Here is a 25,898-nt window from a genome sequence, read left to right on the forward strand (position 1 = left end):
CCACCCCCGGCGACGCGCCGCCGCGGAGAAAGCCGCCCGCCCTCGCCCCCAGCCCCGCAGCCCTCCCGGCGCGCGCGCCATGGACGCCCCAGAGCCGCAGCCCGACCCCGACGGCGGGGACGCCCCAGGCCACGAGCCCGGGGGCAGCCCCCAGGACGAGTTCGACTTTTCCATCCTCTTCGACTATGACTATTTGAATCCCATCGAAGGTCGGTGGAGGCTCCCCCCAGGCCCCCTCCCCGGCCTGGCCCCTAAGCCCGGCAGAGGCTGGGGCCCGGGGAAGGGGCACAGGGCTCCTCCTTGCTCCAGGCGCCCCACTTCCTCAGGGGCCTGGAGGGGAGGGTGGCCCGACCCAGGTGACAGGGAGGGAAGGCGTCAGTGACAGCGGCCACCCTTAGGGGGCGGTCGGCACACTCTTGCCCCGTGGGGGCGTCGGTTCCGGTGGCTGGTGACCTCTCCCTGGGAGTCACAGTTAGCAGAGCGACAAGTGGTGGCAGTCCCAAGGCTGTGTGTGTGTGTGGGGGGGTGTTGGGGGACTCTCGGGCCGTCGGAGGGCAGTGGGGGTGATGTGTTTGCCTTTGGAGGGAGGAGGCGAGGAAGCAGAAGAATCGTTGTTGGGGGGAAGGGGGCGCTGCCACAGGGCTCGCACTGCTGACCAGAGCTCCGGGCTGCTCCGGCCCTGCAGGCACTGAAGGGAGCTGCGCTGGCCCCACCCCCTCGGGGGGGCTGTTGGGGACTTTGTGTTGGAAGGAAGAGGTCTGTGTCTGATGCTGGAGCGCGGTTTGACTTGGTATGGTGAGGCCGGCCCATTTCCTTCCCGAGCTCGGCTGCTGCGTTGGCGAATCGCCCCTGAGTGTATCCGTCAGAGCGTCATTAAGTGGTCTCCGACTCCCCGGTCGTCACGGACTGGGCGTTTGGAGTTGGGGTGTTGGGCAGCTGCAGCGTGGATTCAGGAGGACACAGGCGCTCTCTGCCTAGACTCGGCCGTCTGTGCCTTCCGCTGCCCTCTGTCGCTGGGGGTTGGGGACTTCCCCAGGCCGGGCCCAGGACTCATCTGTCACTTCACGTGTTTAACAGGAGGCTTCGTCAGAAGGAGGAGGAGGAGGTGGAGTGAGGCCACATGCCCAACCTCACTGTATTTTTCTGGTTAGCAGGTTGTCTTGGAAAAAACAAGAAACCCAAGCAGGCTTCCTGATTTTGACAGCCCAGCCCAGCCCAGCCAGTGCTTGTGGAAGGCTCCCGGCTGAGCCTCTGAGCCTGCCTGCATCTGGGGCGTGGGCAGGGCTTGTGCTCCTGGCTCATGAGGGAAGCCAGCAGGGTCGCTGGGTGGCTCGCTGCTTCCCACAGGCACTGTGCCAGGCAGATGAGTGGTAGGCTTTTGGTCTCCCTTCCACCAACCTCCTCACTGGCCCACCAGGAGAGGGGTGCGCTTTGACTTTGCATATCGCCTGCCCGTGGCTGCCTGAAGATGGTCCTTAGGAAACCTGCGTTTTGGCTGGAGATGGAAATAATTAGCCAGCAAAGGGGACCGCCTTCTAGAGTTGCAATCTGGAGACCATCCTTTGCTTTGAAAAGATACAATTAAGAATCTGCAAACGATCCACACTCACATCAGTGGGCTGTCCATTAAGATTAAAGTCCTGTTTTGCAGGGAGCTAATACTTACACCCCACCCAGATTGGTAATCAGCCCGCTTTTATTATTATTATCTTTTTGGGTAGGGTGGGGTAGGGGGATTTCCGGGGAAATAGTTTCCAAGCCAAATCTGAAGGGAGGTACCTTTTATAGTTTTTCTTGGCAAGGGGTGCTTGGTGGTCACCAGCTGGGTATCTAAATGACCAGAGTCAAAGAAAGCCCTGGGATCTGCTTCTTTTTTTTTTTTTTAAATCAACTTTATCTTTTCAGAGTTACAGAAAAGTTGCAAAGATAGCACAGAGAGTTCCCATACATTTTTTAAAAATTTCTATTTGTATTTTTTAGTTTTGTATAGTCGAGGTTTCACTATGTTGCCTAGGCTGGTCTTCAACTCCTGGGCTCAAGAGATCCTCCCACCTCGGCCTCCCGAAGTGCCATGATCGCCCTACTGGTAAGCCTCTTCAATGCTAGCCTTGCCAGGGCCCCAGTCCCCTGTGTCCCACCTATGGAAGAGTGAGGAGCCTAGAGGTAGTTCAGAACTCAGACTCTAGAGTAGGCTGTCCGGTTTCATATTCAGCTCTCCCAATGTGTTGTGAGCCACCATGCCCCGCCCATGTTACGTTAGTGTGGTGTGTTTGTTATAATGAATGAACTACAATTGACACAGAATTAACTAAGGTTTATACTTTCTTCAGATTCAGGGTGTCTTTGCTTTTCATGGCCTTGACATTGGAGGAGTAGGTTGTGGAGTAGTGTAGACTGTCCCCCTCATTCGGGTTTTTCTGATGTTTTTCTCATGATTAGAATAGGGTGCTGGGCTTGGGGAGGAAGACCACGAAGGCGAAATGCCCTCCTCAGCACATCAATATCGGGGGTGTACTGTCACCAGGATGTGTCATGGCTGAGGCTGACCTTGGTCACCTGGCTTCTCCACTGGACAGTTACTTCTGTCCAGACTCTTTGGGAGTAGTTGGGATGTGTTATAGCTAGACAGTTATGCCCTGGGAGTTGTTTGTAAAATAACGACTCTTTGCCTCGAAGTAGACAACACAGGGGAGTGACACCCAGGAGAGGGAGGGGCCCCTTGTTCTTTGAGAGGGTCATGTGAGCTGTCCCAGGTGGTGCCTGGCTCAGGGTCACCCACATATTAATAGCAATCACATCTCTCTGCTTCCATGCCCAGGGGCAAAACTCCCCAGGAGTCAGTGTTCATCTTTATCTTGTTAAGCTTCTTCCCAGAGGACAAAGTGCTGGTGATGCCTGCAAAGTGCTACCCTTAATTCTGGACACAAGCCAAGGAAGGGCTATTGAAGGGACAGACATCATGAGAGAACTGGCAGAATTTGGGGGAAGTTGGTGTTCATGTTACCTAGCTTAAGCATGTAGCAGACATTTACTAGCCTGTGTAATATGTCCCCAACCCTAGGAGGTAGGCACTATCATCACCCCCATTCTACTGAGGACAATATTAAGGCACAGAGAAGTGTAGTAAGTTTCTCAAGATAGCAGAGAGAGTGAATGGGAGAGCTGAATATGAAACCAAGTGGCCTACTCCAGAGTCTGAGTTCTGCACTACCGTGATGTCACCTCATTTTTCCATTGGTGGGACACAGGGGACTGGGCCCTGGCAAGGCTAACATTGAAGAGTGTTCCCAACAGGGGGATCTTGAGCAAGTCATACAATCTCTCTGAACCTCTGTGGGCTTATCTGCAAAATGGCAGAAATAATAGTACTTACTCGATAGGTTTGTTGTCCACCTTGAGTGGGTCAGCCCATTTAAATTCATCAACACAGGGTGGGATTCCTTTCCTTACTGGCATTTTATGAAACCCTTGCTTTTGTTAATAGGGGTGCTGGATGACTGTGAGCCATTGTTTATTTACTCATCCATCTTGAACACCTACTGCATTAGAGCCTGGTGGGAGAAGACCTCTGACCTCACGGAACTGGTGCCTCTCTTTGTACTCTGTTGTTTTCTCTTGTCTTATTGCATTAGCTAGTATTTCTAGTAGAATGTCACATGGTGGTGGACATGGTAGGTATGCTTGACCCTACTGAGAAGCTCTCTAGTGCTGGATTTAGGACTGAGGTGTATGTCTTTTGTTACATTAAGGAAGTATCCATTCATTCCTATATTTTTGAGAGTTTTTTTTTATTATTAGAAATGGGAATTGAGGTTGGGTGTGGTGGCTTATGCCTATAATCCCCACTCTTTGGGAGCCTGAGGCGGGAGGATTGCTTGAACCCAGGGGTTCAAGACCAGCCTGGGCAACATAGTGAGACCCAGTCTCTACAAAAAATTAAAAAGTTAGCCAAGTATGTTAGCACGTTCCTGTAGTCCCAGCTACTTGGGAGACTGAAGTGGAAGAATCGCCTGAGCCCAGGAGTTGAAGGCTGTGGTGAGCTGAGATTGTGCTGCTGCATTCCTGCCTGGGTGACAGAGTGAGATCTCGATTCAAAAAGAACAAACAAACAATAAAAGGAATTGAATTATATCAGAGATCTTTTAGCATCTGGAGAAGAATAGGATTTTACTATTCTTAGACTTATTCATATTTTGGTTTATATGACTAGATTTCCTAATGATGAAAACATTCCTGGTATGAAGCCCACTGGGTTACTGTGCATTATTTCCTTGTGGCATCTGTTGGATAATCTGTTATTTAAGATGTTTTTCAGCAATTTTCATGAGTGATATTTGTAATGTCTTTTTTGGTTGCTATCAGGTATAGGTTTCTTTCTTTTTCTCTGCTCAGGAGCAGTTTATCACTGGGTTTCTCTGGTTTCTAACAGTGTGATAGAATTCCTCTGGGAAGCCATATCTGGAGGGGCTTTTTTGTGGAGTTGTTTCTTGATGCTTTTTTCTGTTTCATCTGTGGAAATTGGACTATTGACACTTTCTATTTCTACTGGAGTCAGTTTTGGTAAACTGTATCTTTCTAAGAAATTATTCCTTTTCATCTATCTAGTTTAAGATTTATTTGCTAGAGATGTGCAAAGAAGACTCTTATTATTATTGGCTCTTTTGATGGAGAAGACAGTCAAGTACACAGCCATAGAAAGGCTTGGTGGGTGGTTGTATGGGATCCCAGTGGGGCTGCTGACCTCACCTTGGAGGAGGGTGATGTGCTGGCTGTCAGCAGACAGTTCAGGCATTGAATTCCCTGGTGTGTGCTTGTGAATTCAGTGGGTTCTTACTTTTCCCAACTTGTCATATGCTGGGAGAGACAGGTGGGTCCTGGGAATCCCTAGTCACCTCCAGAGGTGCCAGATCTCCTGTGTACTGTGCTGGGGATAAGCGTGGGGAGTGTGCATGTCTGGTTTGCCTCAGTAGGCCTGACACATCCTTGGATTCCTGGTAAACAAGGTATATAGTACCAACTTGATCTTTTAGAAAGAAAAGCGATGGCTAACTCCTGGTAGCTGCTTGTTGCTTGGTAGAGTCATTCTCGTGGTCCTTAAACTTTTTTTTTTAAGTCACAGCTTTTTAAAAGAATTTTTTTTTGAGTCAGGGTCTCACTCTGTTGCCCAGGCTGGAGTACAGTGGCAAATCATGGCTCCCCGTAGCTTCAACCTTCCAGGCTCAGGTGATCCTCCCGCCTCTGCCTCCCAAGTGGCTGGGACTGTAGGCATGTGTCACACCACACACAGCTAATTTTGGTAGTGATAGGGTCTGGCTATATTTCCCAGGTTGGTCTGGGAATCATTTTGCAATCATCTCAAGCAATCATTTTGTCTCGGCCTCCCAAAGTGCTGGGATTACAGGTGTGAGTCACTGTGCCAGGCCTGTCACAGATTTTTGAAAAAACTGTTGAAAGCCACAGATCCTGCCACTCACACCACAGGTGTATACAACACACACACCATGCATGTGCTGCCCTCTCCTGTGCACCGTCCCCACCCCCACTGCTCCCCAACCCACACAGTCCTTCCACATCGCCACTTACCATCCCCGCCCACCCCCCACTTGCTTTTTATGCCACTTCTTTGGGGAGTCCCAGACGCTTCTGTGGTCCTTTTCCTCATGTTGCCATACTTCAGCTTTGAAACACCTGCTCTCAGGCCATTCACAGGGGACAATTAAACCCTCGTTCTTTCAGCAAACACCCTGAATGCTGGTTTTGTGCCAGGCCCCGTGGGGACATAGAGACAAATTAGATGTGGTTCCTGCCCTTGCCTGGCCCTGGCCCAACATGGGACACAGCCTGGTAAACACATAGGGACAATTGAGGTGCTGTGATACAGTATTTTTTTTTTTTTTTTTTTTTTTTTTTTGTGCTTGCTAAAAATAGTGTTTTACATGAAGCAAGCAGGTTCGCCAAACACATGTGACATTCAGAGACGTTTGCCGTCTGTGTTAAGGACGGACCTTAATAAGCTGCTTGGACAAATAATGTCTCCAGGTGCAGCTGGAAAGGTGAGCTGAGGGTGGAACTGAGCGGTGGCTTTGTCGGAGTTGGGGGCCAGAGAAAATGGGTTGGAGTCACCCTCCACTGTTAAGCACGTGTCACCCTGGCGCCTGAATTAAAGGCTCTCTGTTCTCCAGCGGCCTTCCTTTTTTTCTTTTTGTTTTTTTGAGTTGGGGTCTCACTCTATTGACCAGGCTGGAGTGCAATGGCCACGGGTCACTGCAGCCTTGACCTCCTGGGTTCAGGCAATCCCTCCCTCCTCAGCCTTCCAAGGCCTTCCAAGTAGCTGGGGCTACTCGTGTATACCACCACACCCGGCTAATCTTTATATTTTTTGTAGAGATGGGGTCTCACTATGTTGACCAGGCTGGTTTCGAACTCCTGGGCTCAAGTGATCCTCCCGCCTCAGCCTTCCAAAGTACTGGGGTTACAGGCATGAGCCGCTGCGCCCGGCCTCCTGGCCGTAGAGTTTGACCAGGAGTAGAAGCTCTTGTAACCTAAAGGCAGCATTATTGAGGTTGGTTCCTGGGGCTCTGGCTGTACCTGGGGTGGGCTCAGTAAATGTGAAGAACACAGCACGGGCGGGAAGTGGCACCAGTCCTACCTGTGCATCGAAATCTCCCAGGCTGCTCCCCAGACCAGTGAGATTAGACTCTTGGGTGGGGTGGGGGTGGGGGGATTAACTTTGCTGAGTTGTGTATTGGTAAATGTGAGCCAAGCCTTGAACTTGGAGACTTGGGGTCCTGGGTCTCTGCCCTCAACACTGTCGTTCACAGCCAGATGCGGCCCCCGAGAGCAGTAGAACCGCTGGAGAGCTGCTGTCCCCAGCTTTGTCTGATATATCCCAGGCACGGTAGCATGTGCCCATGGTGATCCCCTGTAGTCAATATGTATATACTTATAAATCGCACGTGTACTGCTTGCTCTCCTGATGGGATTACTCAGTGTAAAACTTCTGGCCAAAAGAGAAACGGAGACGGCCGGGATCAAAATGGGAGTTCTGCTATTTTTATGTTCCTTTCTGCATCCCAGTGGGTGGTCATGCATGCCTCCTGGGGCACCTGTGTCCCTGTTCCCTCCAACTCTGGAGGCCACTGACTTGGCAAGTCAGAGCATGTGGTTTAAAGTCAGGACATTCTGCCTTCAGGCTTTGCTTCAGCTGCCTTGTGCCTGGGTGACCTTACATGCAAGAAATACTTGCCGAATAAGTGGGTGAAAAGTTGTATAATTCCTTTCTTTTCTTTTTCTTTTTTTAAGTTGGGATCTTGCTCTGTCACTCAGTCTGGAGTGCAGTGGCATGATCACAGCTCACCACAGTCTTGGCCTCCTGGGCTCAGGTGAGCCTTCCGAGTAGCTGGGCTATGGGTGTGAACCACTACACCTGGATACTTTTTTGATTTTTTTTGTAGAGACAAGGTCTTGCTATGTTGCCCAGGGTGGTCTTGAACTCCTGGGCTCAGGGAACTCTCCCATCTTGACCTCCCAAAGTGCTGGGATGACAGGGATGAGCCACCACGCCTGGCCATGGTTGCATAATTTCTTATTAGTGGTATGCTGGAAGGCGTGTGGTCTTGGTCCTTTGGTCTTGTGTTTTCTCATCTGTGAAATGGGCTGATGAAGACACTGCCTACCTACACAGATCCTGCACAGCAGGCCCATGCTGTGTGTGTGTGTGTGTGTGTGTGTGTGTGTGTGTGTGTGTGTGTGTGTGTATACTCTAGTGTGTGTGTAAGACTGATGTGAGGTCACAGTGTGGCAGTGTGACGCAAACACATGATGACTGTGGTGCCGGCCGTGGTGATGAACTCTGAAATCTTCCAGCTCTCCTGTGTGCTCAAGGGCCTTGGCTCCTTGGAGGAGACAATCTTTGCTTTGGACTTGGATGAATCCTAGGCCTTAAGAGAAGATGGGCCGGAAGGTGCAGGGTGCCCTGTCTAGGAACTGCAGGGGAATTCTGGGCTGCTGGCTTGAATTTGGCACCAGTGTAAGTTATCTAAGTCTTAGGCATGTTTAGTTCTGATTTTAAGAGCTCTTGCCTGCCCTGCCTCAGTCCTGGGGCTTGCCTGGCTGCAAAACCTTCCTCGGTTGTCCACATGCCATTGCTGGGACGTGTGTCCGTGTCCCCCCCCCGTGGCTGTCTCTCCCAGGGATGCAGGATCTCCCTGACGGCATGCCCTGGCCCCACAGGATTCCCTGAGTCAGGGCCGGGAGGGAGGAGGGCGGAGAATTCAGCCCGGTGGATGCTCTGTGGCTTCCCCAAGAAGGGACTTCCTCCTTCCTCCCTCCCTAGCACAGGAAGCCGCCCCAGAGTCCACAGAGCTCCAGCTAGACTCAGCTTTCCTAGTGCATGGTTAGGTTATTTCTGATTGGTCCCAAACTGAGCTCAGGGAATAAAGCGAGACCTTGACCCTGGACTGTTCCTGGGAATGGACAGGGGCTCTCTGCCTTCCCATCTGGAGCAGAGCCCAAGGCAAGTTCCCCAAAGCAAGAGGAACTGCCTTTGACTTTTTTTCTCAAACTTTTATACATTTTTCCCAAAATACGTATGCACACTTCCCATTGTCCGGTGCCAACAATTATCAACATCAAGCTAATAGCATTCCCCCCTCCCATCCCGACATGTCCTCCCCATCTCGATGACCTTAAATCAAGTTCCAGATGTCCTAACATTTAGTAATGAATGAATTTGTACATATCTCTCAAAGGAAAAAAATCAAATGCCATTATTAAACCTAAAAAATAATGACTTAACATTCAACATCCAGTGTTCACATTTTCTTGTTTGTTGCACAAATTTTGTTTTCTCGTTGACTTGACTGGGCAACATAGCAAGACCTTGTCTCTACAAAAAAACAAAAACAAAAACAAAAAAGAATCCAAGCATGATTCTTACATTGTATTTGGCTGATGTTACTTTTATGTCTCTTTAATTCTGGAAAAGATCCCATGAGTCTGCTTTCTTGGCATTTATTTGTTGAAGAAACAAGGTGATTTTTCTGTGCGTTTCTGCACACTCTGGATTTTGCTGGTTACATCACTGTGGTGTCGCTTAGCATGACCCTGTGTCCACTGTATTTCCTGTGAGCCAGCATTCAGATAGAAATCTCTGTGCTTGGGTCTTTAGTACTTTTTCTTTCCTCTGCAAAAGATACATACCCGAGGCCGACTGTGAGCTGTATGCAGAACAGGAGATGGCTGTTTTGGAGTCAACATTTGGGGTCTTTCCTACCTTCTAATCTGAGGTTTTGGGAAAGGACACTTATTCATCCGTGCCTGTTTTTATTATTTTTATTTTGTTGTTGTTGTTTGAGAGTCGTGGTCTTTCTCTGTCACCTAGGCTAGAGGGCAGTGGCATGATCATAGCTCACCATGGCCTCAACCTCCTTGACTCAGGCGATCCTTATACCTCAGCCTCCTGAGTAGCTGGGGGGACTACCGGCGCACATCACCACGTCCAACTGCTTTTTGAGTTTTTATAGAGACGACGTCTTGCAGCGTTGCCCAGGCTGGTCTCAAACTCCCATGCTTAAGCGATCCTCCCACCTCGACTTCCCAATGTGCTGGAATTACAGGTGTGAGTCACTGCGCGTGGCTGTTTTAGTTAATAAAATGCATTTCTGAAAGCCAACCCTTCTCATGTGAGTTTTAATTGAGCCACGCCTGGGTGCACTTTCTGAAGGTGGCCTCCAGTGCTCAGGGTGTATAAAGGTCCTTATCAAAACAGACCTGCTTGTACCTACTCACAAAGGCAGGAGCGTTTAATGGGGAAAAGGCCTCCTGAGTCTGTACCGCCTGCAGAAGTCACTTTAAGTACAGGCTGTTTACCTGTATAATCCTAAGGAGATGGACTGCTGACCTGAGGTCCACCATGGGTGACATCACCTCTGTTGCCATGGAGTGCGGAGGAATGTCTTAATTACCAGGGGTTGGCAGGGGCTGCTGATGAAGTGTACCCACCCACAGGAACATGTCACTGAAAGGAAAGCATCTAGGGAAAAGTATAAAAGACCCGTCAGTCAGTAAGGCATTAATTTTAAGACTCTGCCCCTGGCCGAGGGTTATATGGGCCCCACTGTCTTCAAGGGGGATTTTTAAGTTATCTGAAAAAAAAAAAGTGGAAATTGGCGTTTCAGCCTGTGCTGGGGGACTGGGGATCAGTAAGGGATGAAGCTCTCGGAGGTGGCTGATGAAAGGGTGGGCTGTCTCCAGCCCATGTCCCCACCTGCAGGCCCTGGCCAGAGTGAGTGGTTTAGCCATAGCAAGCCCTGTTTCTGCAAGAGGATTATCTGAAGTCTATTTCTGGTTAAGATCTTCTGACCAGACCTTTCCTTCTCCTTTTGGTGAGGAAGCTCCCCAAGTCCTGCTCTCTGTCATGCGCTGAACTGTTAGAAAAAGACCTGAGTCACAAGTTCAGTCTCAAATGACTGTTGTCTTTAAACACAGAAGGTGTACAGCAAGGTGATTGGATAAATAAGTTATAATGCATTTATACATGAAATATGGCTGGGTGTGGTGGCTCACACCTGTCATCCCAGCACTTTGGGAGACTGAGGTGGGAGAAAAAAATTAGCTGGGCGTGGTGGCATGTACCTGTAGTCTCAGGTACTCAGGAGGTTGAGGTGGAAGGATTACCTAAGCCCAGGAGATTGAGGCTGTGTGATTGTGCCACTGTACTCCAGCCTGGGTGACAAAGGGAGACCCCGAAGCAAAACAAAAACAAAAACTGAGTTTAAAAAAAAAATTTTTTTTTAAGTACATGGACTATTACACGGCAGTAAAAAAGAAATGTCCCCTGTACTTGGTAGGGATGAAACTTAGGCATTATGTTGAACAAAAGTGAGACGTGTGTCCCTAGACGATTTTATTTATGTAACATTCAAGAGCAGTCAAACTCAGGACTGAATGCAGTGCTCATGCCTATAATCCCAGCACTTTGGGAGGCCGTGGTGGAAGGATTGCAGGAGCCAGGTGTGGTGGTACATACCTGTAGTCCCAGGGAGGCTGAAGCGGAAGGATTGCCTGAGTCCAGCAGGTCGAGGCTGTGGTGAGCTGTGAGCTGTGAGGGTGTCACTGCACTCCAGCCTGGGGGACGGTGAGATTCTGGCTCAAAAACAAGCAAAACAGAACAGTCAGACCAGGTCTAGGGCAAGAGAAGTCAGGTGCGCAGTTTCTCCTGGATGAGGGTGACAGGCCTGTGGCACAGGGAGCCCTTCGGGGCGCCTGGAGATAGTCTGTGTCTTGAGTGTGTCTATAGGCATAAAAGGCAGGAGCTGTCCTTGAAATATTTGTACATTTTCCCACACATAAGTGATGCCTCAGTTCAAATCCCAGTGTGATCCTTGTTTTTGTGACCTTGGGAGTGTGCCTGCACCCCGAGCCTCAGTTTCCCCATCTCTAACACGAAGGATGTGAGTTCCTGCCTCCCAGGCTTGTTGCAGGCTGCAGAGGGAGCGAGGATATCCAAAAGCTTGCCGCACGGTGGACATCAGGATGAATAAAAATAGACACATGTCTGGAATTCTCGAAGGCAGGAGAGGTCCATGAAGTGGCTTTCGCCCAGCAAGAGGCAGGTCTCACCATGCAGATTTGGGAATGGAGATGAGTCCTTGTGTCTACCACATGCCCGGGTCGCCCCTATCTGAACCATGACCTGGTGGCCTGCGGGTTGCAAATTCCATACGTTTTCCTGCCCCTCCCGAAAGTGCCACGTGTCAGCATGTGGGCGCGTGTGTGTTTGCAGACCGCCATGTTGGCAGCCGATCAGTCTGCCTGGACAGCACTCCCAAGCCTGTCTTCTGGTGGACTCAGACGGCTGTCCTTCTCTGGGCAAGGTCAGCAGAGAAACTGTGCTCAAGGTGGCTTTTTCCAGTGGTTCCGCTGTGACGAGACAGGATGGTAAATGTCCCCCCTTTTTCCTTTCTGGCGTTTCTGGGCCTGATTCATCCAGATGGAATTTCTCAGCTTTCAGGCCTCATGTCTGTGTGTGTCACTTCTGAATGAGGGGTGTGACAGCCCGGCTGTCGTTGTTGGTAACACACATGAGTCATTGATTGGGAACCCACTTGCTGGTGTGAGGGGGGGCGTCGAGGACAGTGGAGTCTGGGGGCTTGTTGGAACGTTAGCCGCGTGTCATATTTATTCCTTGAAGGCAACCTGTCGTTTTTTAAAGAGTTTTTTTCCTCTCAGTCGTGCAATGTGGCCTGATAATAACTTCACCCACCTCCCTGCCCTTTTTGGGGGTTCCTTGTCACTCCAAAAGGGCAGGAGGTTATGACAGGAGTCAGGGTGGAGGGGTGGGAGACGGGGCTGCCCCCCCATCATTCCCCTGGCCTGTAGGTCTGCAGAGCCAGGTGGTGGCATCCTCAGTACTGCCGTGGCGACCGATTGTGCGGTACCAAACCCAGGGCCTGGGACTTACACCCTCTGGGTGGGGTGGGGTGGGGGGTGTGAGCTCACGGAGCAGTGGGTGGGATCGCCGTGGCCAGGGATGGGCCATGGCTCTGTGGCCGTGTTGCCCATCTGAGGGGGTGTGCAGCCCCCAGGCCAGGCCCTGGCTCTCATTGCCCCACGAGTTGCCGCGGACTGAAAGCCCCATTTCACTCTTCCCTGGCCCTCCCCACCCCGAAGACGGCCCCCTCTTGTAGGTTTCCTAGCTGGGTTTCTGTTTTGGTCATTCTCTTCTGCTTCCCGAAAATTCCACCCGCCTGTCGTTCTAGGCAGAGAAGATGTTCTAGTGCGGTTCCTTTTTTTGAAAGTAATCTTCTGGCTGGCGCTCAGCAGCCACCTCAGACTTGGCCATGTGTCTGTCTGTGGGGGTGAGTGACAGGCCCACAGGGGCCCCAGGGGGAGACATGCTGACAGGGACTGCCTGCCTGCGATTTGTAGAATAATGTCTGACTCAGTATTGGGGCAGATGGGGGGGTTGTGAACCTTCCAGAAGAAAGGCACCGGTGTCTCCCATCAGGGGGCAGCTGCTTCCTGAGTGAACAGACAGGGACCCCAGAGCTTCCCTGTGTTGGGGCTAAGGTGTGACGGGCCAGGAAGTGGCCCCTTTCACGGGAGATGTGACTGGGGGGTTAGAGGAGCCAGGGTGCCTGAGGCTGAATCCCCGCTCTGCCGCTTAAAGGCTGTGTGACCTTGGGCAAATTGCTCACCTGCTCTGAGCCTCGTTTTCTCCATTTATGAAAAGGGGAAAGTATATCACACCTGCCTCATGGGGCTCTTGTGAGACAAATAGTAATACATGTTAGATGTATATAGCAGCTATTGGTGTAAAGTAAATGGTATCGATGTGTTAGCTGTTATCAGTTTTGTTCTGACAAGTGGCTTAGTGAGTCACTAACACTTTAGTAAGATTTAGTTGATTGACTCCTAGGTAGCCTGGGATTGAGCATGGAAGAGATGTTGGAGACTTTTACAAAAATTTTATACCTATTCCACACATTTTGCGAAGGTCAGCAGAATCTGATATGAAAAAGAGAATTCACCAAGTGCTGACCAGCCCGTTTTATTTTTTATAAACATTTCTTCCTTTTTTCTTTTTAAAATGATTTTGAAGGAGTTGGGGACTAGTGGGTATCACACACTCAAGTTGTAAAAATAAAGCAACTCAAGCAGGGAAAGGGCAGGATTTCCACCTGGAAGGTCATTCTCCCAGCAATAATGAGAATAGCCCAATAGGGCCCTTCTGAGAGTTGGTTCTGTGTATTTTGGGTTTGGCGTGGATTATGTAACTCAGGTCGGTGTCATCACCCCCATGTCACCCATGCGGACATGGAGTCTCCCTGAGTCTCACAGCTAGGGCGGGTGTGGAGCTGGGGTCCCCCGACGCCATGCCACCCTCTGCTGACCGAGGCCTGGCCCCCTGCAGACCTCCTGTGGGTGGGCGTGGGGGAATCTTGTCCTGAAGTCCCTGGGTGCGGCCAGAAATCGCCCACGTATTCCTGGGTCCCAGCTGTCAGGTAAGCACCCAGGACGTGGTGAGAGGAGGGTTTACATAAAAAGGAGAACTTTCAGATGTCTGCTGCAGGGGTGAGTGGTACAGGGCTGATAGTGGGCTGATGTCTCACTTCTGATTCGGCTTGGGTTTGGGAGCCGAATGCTTCCAGGGGCCAGGGCTTGTGCCGTGTGCAGACCCTGTGTGCCATGTTCGACCACAGCACAGGGCCATGGTTCCCGGCTGGGGGCGAGTCTGCCTGGCCAGAGACACTCGACAGTGCCTGAGGATGTTTTTGATTGCCTTAACCGGACAGAGGCAGGGAGGCTACTTTTGGCCTCTAGTGGGTAGAGGCCAGGGACGCTGCCAGACACCACATGGGCCCCACAACAAAGAACCCTCCAGCTCCAACATCACTCACCCCAAGGCTGGGAATCCCAGGCCTGGGGGGTGGGTTAATTCACCTCTTTGTGCCTCAGTCTCCTTCTCTGTCAAAGGGGTGGAAACAGTGCTCACCACATCGGTGGGTGTGAAGATTAAATAATTGACAACGTGTAGTGTGTTTGCAACAGTTCTCAGTCAACCTTAGCTGCTGCTGCTGCTTCTTATTGTTGATGAAAGACCCCCATCTGCTTCAAAAACCTCAGTCTGGGGGGAACACCGACAAGCAAGTCTAGTGGTCGACTTCAGAGTGGGGTTCTGCAGAAACAGGGAGTGCAGAAAAGCAGCTGCCTGATTTAGCCTGGGGAATCAGGGAGGGCTTTTAGGAGGAGGCGGCTCAAGTCACATCGTGATGGACAGATAGCAGCTCATTAGGAGAAGTGAGGTCAGGAGGTATGGAAGGGCGTTCTCAGTCAGGGACCTGCATGTTCAAAGGCCTGGCAGCACAGAGGACCCGGAGCCAAAGCCTTAGAGCGCCCCATAACCACTCCTGCCTTCTTCCTCCTGGTCAGTACCGATGCTTTCAGCACGGGCCCGGCGGCATGCCCATGGCAGGTGAGACGTTTCAGGTGGCCCCTGTGAGGACCCTGCCTAGAATGCAAGTTGTCCCCTCCTCTGTGCTGTCTTCTCTTTGAGCTGGTTAGAAGGAGCGGCCTCCCGGTGAGGCGCTCCAGTGTCTTCGACGCCTTTCTCTCTGACACTTGCATTCCCTCATCTCCGTTCCAGGTCCTGATGTAGCTAGGCACTCTGGGGTCTTGGGAGACTTCGGTGTCTCCAGTGTAGTGGTGAGACTCATCTAACTCAACAAAATGCTCTGTGTCTGTAGATTATACCCAACGAGCACAGTTGGCCGGAGGATGGGTGGGGGGGTTGGCGGGGGGACCAGGGAGACTCAGAGCCTCTGGGCAGCCACTGTCTCACTTGAATGGAGGGCAACTTTTATTTTTATTGTGTGTTTCACCCCACCTTCTGTTTGCGGAGGTGACACTGATTTTCCACTCGCGGATGTGGAATGAAGTTTCCTTTAATGTGACATTAATATGGGAGTGAATTTAAATACTAGAAATATTAATGATATATCAGTGATATTTCCCTGTGGTCCATGGAGGGAGCAGAGATTATGCAAATGGTAAGAAAAGCAAGCTTTTTGGAAACCCTCCTGAGAAAATCGGGTGCTTCTGAGCCCAAACCGACTTCAGCCGGTACCGTATCAGCCTGCGAGGGCCGCGTAGGGAACTGGTGGTGGGCGTGGCAGCTGCTTAAGCATAAATAGCAAGGAATCACAGCTACTTAAATATTTTACCGACACACCATTTGTGAAATTTATTGTCAGATACCCAGAACGCTGAGAATTAAATGATTATTAATTATCAGCATAGCTGGGCGCGGTGGCTCACGCTTATAATCCCAGCACTTTGGGAGGCTGAGGTGATAGGATTGCCTGAGTTTGAGACCAGCCTGGGCAACTTGGTGGGACCTCATCTCTACCATAAATAAAAAGATTAGCCGGGTGTGGTGGTGCATGCTTGTAGTCTCAGTTACTTGGAAGGCTTAGGTGGAAGGAATGCCTGAGCCTAGCAAGTAGAGGCTGTGAATGTGCACTCTAGTCTGGGTGACAGAGTGAGATTGCAAGTAAAAAAAAAAAAAAAGACAAAAAGCAAAACAAAACAAAAACTGTCAGCATTGTCGCTGCTTTTTGCTAAGCATTCAAAGTTTTGGGGAGATTAAAAGAAAAAAAAACAATTCTGGGCTGGGCGTGGTAGCTCTCATCTGTCTGTCATCCCCGTGCTTTGGGAGGCTGAGGCAGGAGGACTGCTTGAGCCCAGGAGTTTGAGAACAGCCTGGGTAACATAGCAAGACCCTGTCTCCACAAAAAAAAAAAAAAAAAAAGGTGGGTGTGATGGTGGGTGTCTGTAGTTGCAGTGACTCGGGAGATTGAGACGGGAGGATGGTCTGAGCCCAGGAGGTGGAGACTGCAGTGAGTTGTGATCGTGCCACTGTACTCTAGCCTGGGTGACAGATTGATACTCTGACTCAGAAAACAAAAACAGCCCCTCCCCCAAAACCCAGACAACAAATACCCCAACTCTACTGCTTGAATTAATTAAAACCGATTTCAATGCTTTAAGTGCATTTGCTCAACACACTGCCACTTTCTACCTTGTGAAGCTCCCAGGGAAAGTGTGATGTGTTTTCATGCCTGTATTTCTGCGGGCTGCTCACATCAGCCCTGAGGGAGTGTGTTTCTGATAAGATGTGATGCAGTTTTTCTGATAAGATGTGATGCAGTTTTTCTGATAAGGCCAGAAATTTTTTGCTAAGAGACTTTCTGTGTTTCATTTTTTTTTCTGGTTCAAAGGGCCAGTGACTTCTTAGAATGGTGTTGGACATGGATTTGACATTCTTCTTTTCCTAGATTAAAAGTCTGTGCTCCATTACCTGCTAGGGTGGCATGGGTGCATGGGTGTGTGCAAGTTCAAATGCAAGTTTACACTGAACCGCAACTTTACAAGAACTCCAGACCCTGTGGACGCTAGCTAGAAAAAGCCAGCGATTTCAGAGCCAGACGCAGCCAAGGAGACGGATTCGGTTATAAATGAGAAGGGGTTGAGGCCCAGAGTGGGTGGGGACTTTTCCAAAGTCACACAGCTAGTGAGTGGCGGAGCAGGACCAAGGGGCTCATTTCCTGCTTTGTTAACCAAGGTTTCAATATTATAAGTCATGTCACCTGCCACCTAGGAGATGAAATTGAAAATGTTTCTTTGGGAATCATGTTTATCTGTATAATTGCAGAAGTCAGAACGCGTCCTTTCTGCCGTGCCACCGTCCCCTGCTTCCTTAGTTCATCTCTCTGGAGAAAGTAATTGTCACTTTCCAGGAAAGCCTGCATGTTTATGAGATCTGAGATCTCTGTGTGTGTGTGTGTGTGTACATACATGTGTACATTCTCTCACCTCCCTTTTATACAGTGCACACCGCATATGGCTTGCTTTTCTCATCGGATACCGAGTCTTAGTGGTCCTTCCATATCAACGCAGAAAGAGCTTTTTCTTTTTGAGTTGGGATCTCGCTCTGTTGCCAATGCTGGTGTGCAATGGCATGATTACGGCTCACCACAGCCTCGACCTCCTGGGCTTAGGAGATCCTCCTGCCTTAGCCTCCCAAGTAGCTGGGACTACAGATGTGTGCCACCATGCCTGGCTAATTTTTTGATTTTTTTTTTGTGGAGATGAGGTCTTGCTATGTTGTCCAGGCTGGTCTCGAACTCCTGGGCTCAAGTGATCCTTCCACTTTGGCCTCTCAGAATGCTGGGATGACAGGTGTGACCCACCATGCCTGGCCAGAAGGAGCCTTTTCAGGCCTTTCCGTAGCTGTAATCATATCCCATTGTGCGAACGAGCCAGGGTTGAACCATCCCCAGTGGACAGGTTCTCGGTGCTGCCGGTCTTTTAGGATTATAGTCAGGGCTGTGGGAACTGACCCAGTGCATGTGCAGTTTTGCACAGATGAGTGCAGATTGAATTGCTAAACGTAGTGTTGCTTGGTTCCAAGGGCACGTGTGCTTGGAATTTTGATAGAGATTCCCAAACTACTTTCTCTAGAGATCATGTCCTTCCACCTTTCAACTTGGTTTTAATGTCTTTGATTGGTAGTTTAAATATTCCACGTAGCCTTTGTGGAATGTGCATAATTCATTCATTCACTCATTCAGTCGACACATCTTTCCTGAGGGCCTGCTCTGTGGTGGGTCCCATCCGGGTGCGAGGGACATGGCAGAGCAAGAGTCCTCACGGCACCCGCTGATTAGGGGCAGGGCTGGAGGTTGGGGGTGGGGGGTGGGGTGACAAGGATCAGAAGACCTCTGTTGCTTCACTGGAATGGAGAGACATGTCCAGGAGAGCAGGGCCCCTGCATGGGGCCTGGGCTGGCTAGGGAGCTTAGGGGCCTCCCAGGAGCACACGGCTCTTTCAGGCTTGAGTCCCCAAGAGAAGGGGGCTGGGTGTGGGTGGAAGAGGGCGGTGGAGGCAGAGGAAGCAGTAAGTGCAAAGGTCCTGACGCAGGAAGGTAGCTGGGGGTTTTCTAGAAGTTCCACTTTGGCTGAAGCTCTGAGTGGGGTGGGGGGAGAGATTGCGCAGACGGGCGGATGGATGAGTGGACTGGGCCCGTGATGCTGAGGTCTTTCCTCTTCACCCTAACAGCAGTGGGAAACCATTTTTGGGCTCTCACTGGGGAGGAGGGAGAGGGCACCGTCTGGGCCCCATGAGATCAGCTCGCTACACTGGATAGCACGTCCTCTAGGAAGGCCCAGAGAGGGCTCAGGGAGGTTGCGGCTCACCTGAGCAGCCACCTCCTCAAGACAGGGCTGGTCATCCAGCCGCAGGAAGTGGTCCTGTGTCTGGTTGGCAGGCCCTGGGACATGTCGCTTTCCGTTACTGACTCTCAGCCACTTGGCAAATGTTTACCGAGCACCTCCAAGTACCAGCCAGGCATGCGGCGGGCACTTGGTAAGCCATACTGGACCGCAGTGGATGTGGCTGCAGGCCTGGTGAGGCTCAGGGCTGAGCGCAGGGTCACGGACCTCTTCAAGGGCCAGAGAGTTGGTGTCTTGGGCTGTATGGGCCGACAGTCTCTGTCACGATGGATGTCATGCAAAAGCAAGCCAGAGCTTGCCCTGTTCACCCTGAGTGAACAAACAGGCATGGCTGTGTTCCAATCCAGCTATTTCCAAACACTCCGTGGCCGATTTGGCCCGTGGGCTTGCCCTGTTGTAGCAAGGCAAGATTCTCCAAGCATAGACATCCGATACGATGTGGGCCAGTGACGGGTGTCACTGGAGAAGGGGTGGTTGGGAGGGGTGGAGGTGATCGTCTTGATGGGCTGGTCTAAGAAGAAACTGCCTGGGCAGGTGCAGGAAGGAGCCATGGAAGTAACGTGGGAGGGTCTCTCGGGGAGAGTTTCAGACACGGCACCCCAAGAGCTGCATGAAGGATAGCAAAGATATCAGCCAGGGTGGCCCGGCCTGGGGAGAAGTGGGGTGGCAGACAGGCTGGGCCAGGAGACGTGCTGCATTTGAGACTGTAGGCTGGCTGAGTGCTATGGCTAGTACCTGTCATCCCAGCACTTTGGGAGGCGGAGGCGAGAGGATTGCCTGAGTTCAGGGGTTTGAGACCAGCCTGGGTAACTTGGCAAGACCTTGTCTCCATAAAAAAATTAAAATTAAATTAGCCGAGTGTGGTGGCACACACCTGTAGTTCCTGTTATTAGGAAGGCTGAGGAGGAAGGATCACCTGAACCCAGTAGGTTGAGGCTGCAGTGGCCATAAGCCTGCCACTGCACTCCAGTATGAGACCCAACTCAGAAAAAAGAGCATCAGGAAGCTTCTCTGGTGGGTTTTGAGTGTGGACATTTCAAAGGCTGCTGTGTGGAGAACAAGGGTGGACTGAGGAGGAGGTTGACCATCGTCTTCCGGGTGGGAGAGGACAGTGGTGTAGACCAGGGTGGACACAGTGGATGGGAGGTGTGGGAATTCAGTTTGTGTCTTGATAGCTGAGCAGTCAGCGTTTACGGTGGATCGGGGTGGGGCGAGGCACCAAGGCCGCCTGTGTAACCAAGGGAAGGGTACAGGGACCCGTGCAGAGACAGAGTCGGGTATGGGCAGAGGGTGGGTGCTCACCGCGGGAGTTTGCCAGCAGCCCGAGTGCCAGGACCTGTGCAGGATGCTTTGAGGGTCTGGATCAGCGAGATGGGGGTTGGCCACTTAGGGGTGAGCTAAGAAGGAACCCGCAGTGTGTGCTGAGGGGTGAGGTCCTCGGGTGGGGGCATAGGACACTCCACCTAAACCCCATCCTCCAGTGGGTGGTCCCCTGAGGTGGCGGTAGAAACCTGAGGCTGACAGCCAGAAATAAAGAACAAATCAGGTCATTCTGCGTGCACTGGTTCGAATAGTTTGGGGGGCTCTCTGTGGTCATGACCTTAACTTTTGGGGCCAGTGACTCGACTGCGGGATTCCCAAGCTTGCCCATTCTGTGTCTTTGGATGGCTTCCTCCTCGTCTCCGGGTCTCAGTGTCCTCAACTGTAAAATGGCCCAGGGGAGGCACGATTCAGGAGACCTGCTTCTGAATGAAGCTGCTTCTTACGTGTGGGTGTGGCTGTCTGGGATTTAAGCCCAGAGTGCCATGGGATGCCGAGTTTGTGCAGCCTCCATGTCCTGTGGCCCTGTCACACCCAGAGCACCACGACAGGACTTGATCAGGGTTTCTCAAACTGTGGGTCATGACCCACTGGTGGGCTGGGGAGTCTGTGTAATGAGTTGTGACCGGGGTTAGAGCCAGACATGCCCCCAGATGGGAGGGCAGGTCAGAGGGTGGCGCGCATAGCAGGAGTAAGAATGGCCTCATGATATGTGTGTTTCTGCTGCGGGCGTGCATGGTGGCGTGAACAGGGTTGTGTCAGACAAAGCGCTTCTCGGGGGTTCACTGAATCCCGGAACTGTGATTCTTCTTTTTAAGGGTTCTGGGACAAGGTGGTGGCCTCCGTGTCCTTCTCCGTGAGGGACGGAGGTTCTCGCGTGGGGTTTGGCGTGGTGGGGATATGAGGAAAAAAAAGTCGCGAGGCAGAACCCGAGCTGTGACCGTGCTTCCTCGGGAGTTCTGTCTTGGAGGCTTAAAGAGACCCCTCCCCCTTCTCTTTCCAGAAGAGCCGAATGCACGTAAGGTCGCCTGCCCACCCTCCGGACTCGCATACCCCGATGATGTCCTGGACTATGGCCTCAAGCCATACAGCCCCCTTGCCAGTCTCTCTGGCGAGCCCCCCGGCCGATTCGGAGAGCCGGATAGGGTAGGGCCCCAGAACTTTCTGAGCCCGGCCAAGCCAGCGGGGGCGTCGGGCCTGAGCCCTCGGATCGAGATCACTCCATCCCACGAACTGATGCAGGCAGGGGGGCCCCTCCGTGGGAGAGACGCTGGCCTGCTGGTGGAGCAGCCCCCGCTGGGGGTGGCCTGCGGCCCAAGGTTCACGCTGCCTGTGCCCGGCTTCGAGGGCTACCGCGAGCCACTCTGCCTGAGCCCGGCCAGCAGCGGGTCCTCGGCCAGCTTCATTTCTGACACCGTCTCCCCCTACACCTCGCCCTGCGTCTCGCCCAATAACGGCGGGCCCGACGACCTGTGTCCCCAGTTTCAAAACATCCCTGCTCATTATTCCCCCAGAACCTCGCCAATAATGTCACCTCGAAGCAGCCTCGCCGAGGACAGCTGCCTGGGCCGCCACTCGCCCGCGCCCCGTCCGGCCTCCCGCTCCTCGTCGCCTGGTGCCAAGCGGAGGCATTCGTGCGCTGAGGCCTTGGTTGCCCCGCTGCCTGGAGCCTCACCCCAGCGCTCCCGGAGCCCCTCGCCGCAGCCCTCGTCTTACGCGGCGCCCCGGGACGACGGGGTCCCAGCCGGCTACCCCCCCACGGCTGGCTCCGCCGTCCTCATGGATGCCCTGAGCAGCCTCGCCGCGGACTCGCCCTGCGGGATCCCCCCCAAGATGTGGAAGACCAGCCCCGACCCGTCGCCGGCGTCCGCCGCCCCGCCCAAGGCCGGCCTGCCCCGCCACCTCTTCCCGGCCGTGGAGTTCCTGGGCCCCTGCGAGCAGGAGGAGAGGAGGAACTCCGCCCCCGACTCCATCTTGCTGGTCCCGCCCACGTGGCCCAAGCAGCTGGTGCCGGCCATCCCCATCTGCAGGTGGGTAGGGCTTTGCGGCCGACTTGTTCCCCGGGTTAGTCTTGTTGTGTGTTTGGTTTTGCGTTTTTGAGTTGGGGTCCTGCGTTGCGGCCCAGGCTGGAGTGCAGTGGCATCGTCACTGCTCACTGCAGCCTCCGCCTCCTGGGCTCAGGACATCCTCCCACCTCAGCCTCCCCAGTAGCTGGAACTACAGGGGCCTGTCACCACATGCGGCTGATTTTTTTTCATTTTTTGTAGAGAGGAGTTCTTGCTATGTTGCTCAGGCTGGTCTTGAACTCCTGGGTTCAAAGTTATCCCCCTGCCTCAGCCTCCCAAAGTGCTGGGATTACAGGTCTGTGCCACCATGCCTGCCCAGTTCTTTTTTAAAATTTGTTTTTGTAGAGATTGGGTCTTGCTGAATGTTGCCCAGACTGGTCTTGAACTCCTGGTCTCAAGCAATTCTCCTGACTCGATCTCCCAAAGTGCTGGGTTTATAGACGTGAGCCACTGCACCCAGCAGTGAAAACTATGCCCATGCTTTAGTTTTAAGAGATAGTGCTATTGATCACAGACATGGGATTCAGAGTCAGGAGACTGGATTTCACTTCTGATTTTGCCACTTGCTGGCTGTGAGACCCTGAGAAGGAAGTTAAATTCTCTGAATCACCTGTGAGACCCTGAGAAGGAAATTAAATTCTCTGAGCCACAGTTTTCTCATCTGTCAAATGGGTATAATCAATGTACTTGCTCAAAGTAAGAGCTCAGCAAAGGAATAGCTGATGTTATCACAGTGGAAACACTTTAGGAAGTGTTCCCTGGCTGGGCGCTGTGACTCATGTCTGTAATCCCAGCACTTTGGGAGGCCGAGGTGGGAGGATCCTTTGAGCTCAGGTGTTCAAGACCAGCCTGGGCAGCATAGCAAGACCTCATCTCTACAAAAACTAAAAAAATGAGCTGGACATGGTGGCATATGCCTGTAGTCCCAGCTATTCAGGATGCTCAGGCAGGAGGGTCACCTGAGCCCAGAAGGTCGAGGCTACAGTGAGCCGTAATCATGTCACAATGCTCCAGCCTGGGTGACAGGGTGAGACCCCGACTCAGAAATAAATAAATAAATGAAATGCCTCCTTGTTGATAAGCCCGTGCCATGGGGTTGGCCCCCGACAGCCTGTAGAGTAGGGACGGTGACATTAATAACCACTAACATTGTTGGATGCTTCCTACGTGCCAGGCACAATTCTAAGAACAGTTGCTCCTGGGTGGCCATGGGGGATTGGTTCCAGGAACCCCAGCTGATGTGAAAACCCCTGGGTGCCCAAGTCCCTTATGTAAAGTGGGGCAGGATCTGCCTGTAAGCTGTGTGTGCCCCCCAGACACTTGAAGGCATCTCTAGATTACTTATAACAAGGGAATGGTGCCTGCATGTCACTTAATTTGCAAGGATTCAGCGTGGGGCTTGGAGCATGGCAAATTCAAAGGGTATCTTTTGGAACTGGAATTTTTTTATTCTTTTCTGAATATGTTTGATCTGAGGTTGGTGCTGAACCAGGGGCAACTGTCCTCTGTGTATTTAAGTCTCACATCAGCCTGGCTTGGTATAATTTTTTATCTTCTTTGTCATGGAGTTGCACACAGGATAAGGGTAGATGCTGTTCTATCTGTTCTAGGAGACAAAGAATTGGAAAACTTGTGCCATGACCATGACCCCCACGGTCTTCAAACTGTTCTTTGTTTTAGAAAATGAAAGTTAGAGTAACCCCTCGGGTCCCCTCCCACTGTGGGAGCTTTTCTGTCTTCTCAATAAATCCTACTTTCTAAAAAAAAAAAGAAAAAAAAGAAAATGAAAGCTTTTTATTTTTCCCAGTTAAAAAATTGAGTCCCCACATAAATAAAGGTGGAGCCATCTACCGGATGTGAGAAGGAGGGTGGCCATGACCCCGCCCACTGGCCTTTGCCCTGCTCTGCACCAGACCACAGTGGACCACGGGGGCATCTGGTCTGGCATTTCCTCCAAAGCAGGTCCTGAGAACACCAGTGCCTCAGTGGCTCAATGGCCATTTCTTAAAAAAGGAGTTTCTAGCCGGGCACGTGGCTCATATCTATAATCCCAGCACTTTGGGAGGCCGAGGTGAGAGGATTGCCTGAGCCCACGGGCTTGAGACCAGCCTGGGCAACTTGGCAAGACCTCATCTCTACAATAAATTAAAAAATTAGCCAGCATGGTGGTGTGTGCCTGTAGTTCCAGCTACTTGGAAGGCTGAGGTGGAAGGATCACCTGAGTCCAGCAGGTTGAGGCTGTGGTTGCCGTGAGCATGCCACTGTACTCCAGCCTGGGCGACAGAGTGAGACTCCAACTAAAAAAAAAGGAGTTTCTGGGTTTAGCAAAGTTAAATAGGTGTCCATGTGCAGGCCTGCTCAGAGTCTTTTTGTTTGTTTCTGAAATAGGTATTTGACACTGAAATACAGTCTTGAGAATCAGAATCATCCTGGAATTCTGCTTGAGTTCCAGTCCTCTGCTGAGTTGAATTGTCTATATGCCCTGAGATAAAGGTTGTTAAAAGACAGGCTATGTCTCTGTGGACATATGCAGGAATTTCAAAGGCTGTTTGACTACAGAGTTCTGAGTTCTGTGACTGGAGTGTCAAGAACAACTTGGGCTCAGAGGGGTGAAGTGACAGGCCCACGGTCACCAGCTAGTTAATGACCAAATTGGAAAATGGAATCGAGGATTCCTGGCTCTCATTTTTTCTGCTACATATGCAGACCCATCTCCAAACCATGATTTTATTTCATGACAGAGAGTGGAGAGGGACACTGATCAAAAGAAGACTGTGGAACATTTATCTGAGGCTTTATGAAAGCCTTTCCTCTCCATCCCACATCTTGATTTGAGAGATTCTGATTATTAGATTCCTTCAGTCCCTAGCAAGTACCAATCTGTGCCAACCAATGACATATTTGCAGGAACTTTCTATGAGGTTGAGAGGATGGTGCGTTCAGGGAAGTTTCTTGATCACATTGATCTCAGGTGTCTACACACTCTGCAGAGGGCTGGAATTCAGTGTGAAAGTTCAGGCTGGCTCAGAGGGTTTAATTCTCAAGACTGTTTTGGTGCCAATACCTATTTCAGAATCAAATAATTATAAATTGAAACTTGGGAATATCACGCTGAGTGATCTCAGTAAATGTTTTGATCCCTTAAAAGATATTGATACAGGGCTGAAACGATTAATGAGTTTTCTTTTGCAATCTTTAAAACTTCCTAGTTGCATATATGATACGGGTAAGAGTATTTGACCCGTATGGCCCCTTGGCTGCAGGCAGAAGCTTGAAGGCATCTTGGCATGGTCATGAAGGTAGAATCAGGGGTACTTTGGACACCTTGAGACTGCAGGGTCAGAGGGGCTTCTGGAGGCAATTGGGTTGGAAAAGAGGGGTGGAGGTTTGCTTGCCCAGGGAGGATATAATTGTAAGTCGGATTGTGTGTTTGAGTTGGACTCTGGCACTGCTGGAGTTTGTGAAAGTGCCTCCTGCTCCGTCTCTCTTTCCTTAGTACTGCTGGGACAGAGGAGAGCTATAATTGGCTTTATTACAAGTGCTTAGCTAAGTCCGATTGCTGGCATCAGCTCCCAGGAGCCCTGCGCTAAGTGGGAAAGGATATGCGGATTGGAGTCATGATTTCTGCCACATGTGAAAAATCAGAACACAGCGACACAAATCCACACATCTGTAATTCAAGATTATGTGGAATACACAGGGCTTCTTTGAAATATAA

At 51.3% G+C, this 25,898-nt stretch overlaps 1 protein-coding gene across 4 annotated transcripts in view; it reads left to right on the plus strand.

The window, feature by feature from the left end:
* Positions 1–30: 30 nt before the first annotated feature.
* Positions 31–25,898, plus strand: part of NFATC2 (nuclear factor of activated T-cells 2) — a 144,062-nt gene continuing 118,194 nt past the window's right edge. For 2 of the 4 annotated variants that reach the window (XM_021706668.1, XM_008073457.1), the window contains exons 1-2: positions 31–209; positions 21,629–22,144. In XM_021706668.1, the coding sequence (XP_021562343.1) occupies positions 21,642–22,144 (503 nt within the window). In that variant the 5' untranslated portion in view covers positions 31–209; positions 21,629–21,641. Of the gene's footprint in view, positions 210–21,117; positions 22,145–25,898 lie in introns of all 4 variants that reach the window. The other 2 variants (XM_008073455.2, XM_008073456.1) reach the window with 1 other exon arrangement.

Source organism: Carlito syrichta, unplaced genomic scaffold (assembly GCF_000164805.1).
Source record: "Carlito syrichta isolate Samal-C Ts95f unplaced genomic scaffold, Tarsius_syrichta-2.0.1 Scaffold315848, whole genome shotgun sequence".
Lineage (NCBI taxonomy): Eukaryota > Metazoa > Chordata > Mammalia > Primates > Tarsiidae > Carlito > Carlito syrichta.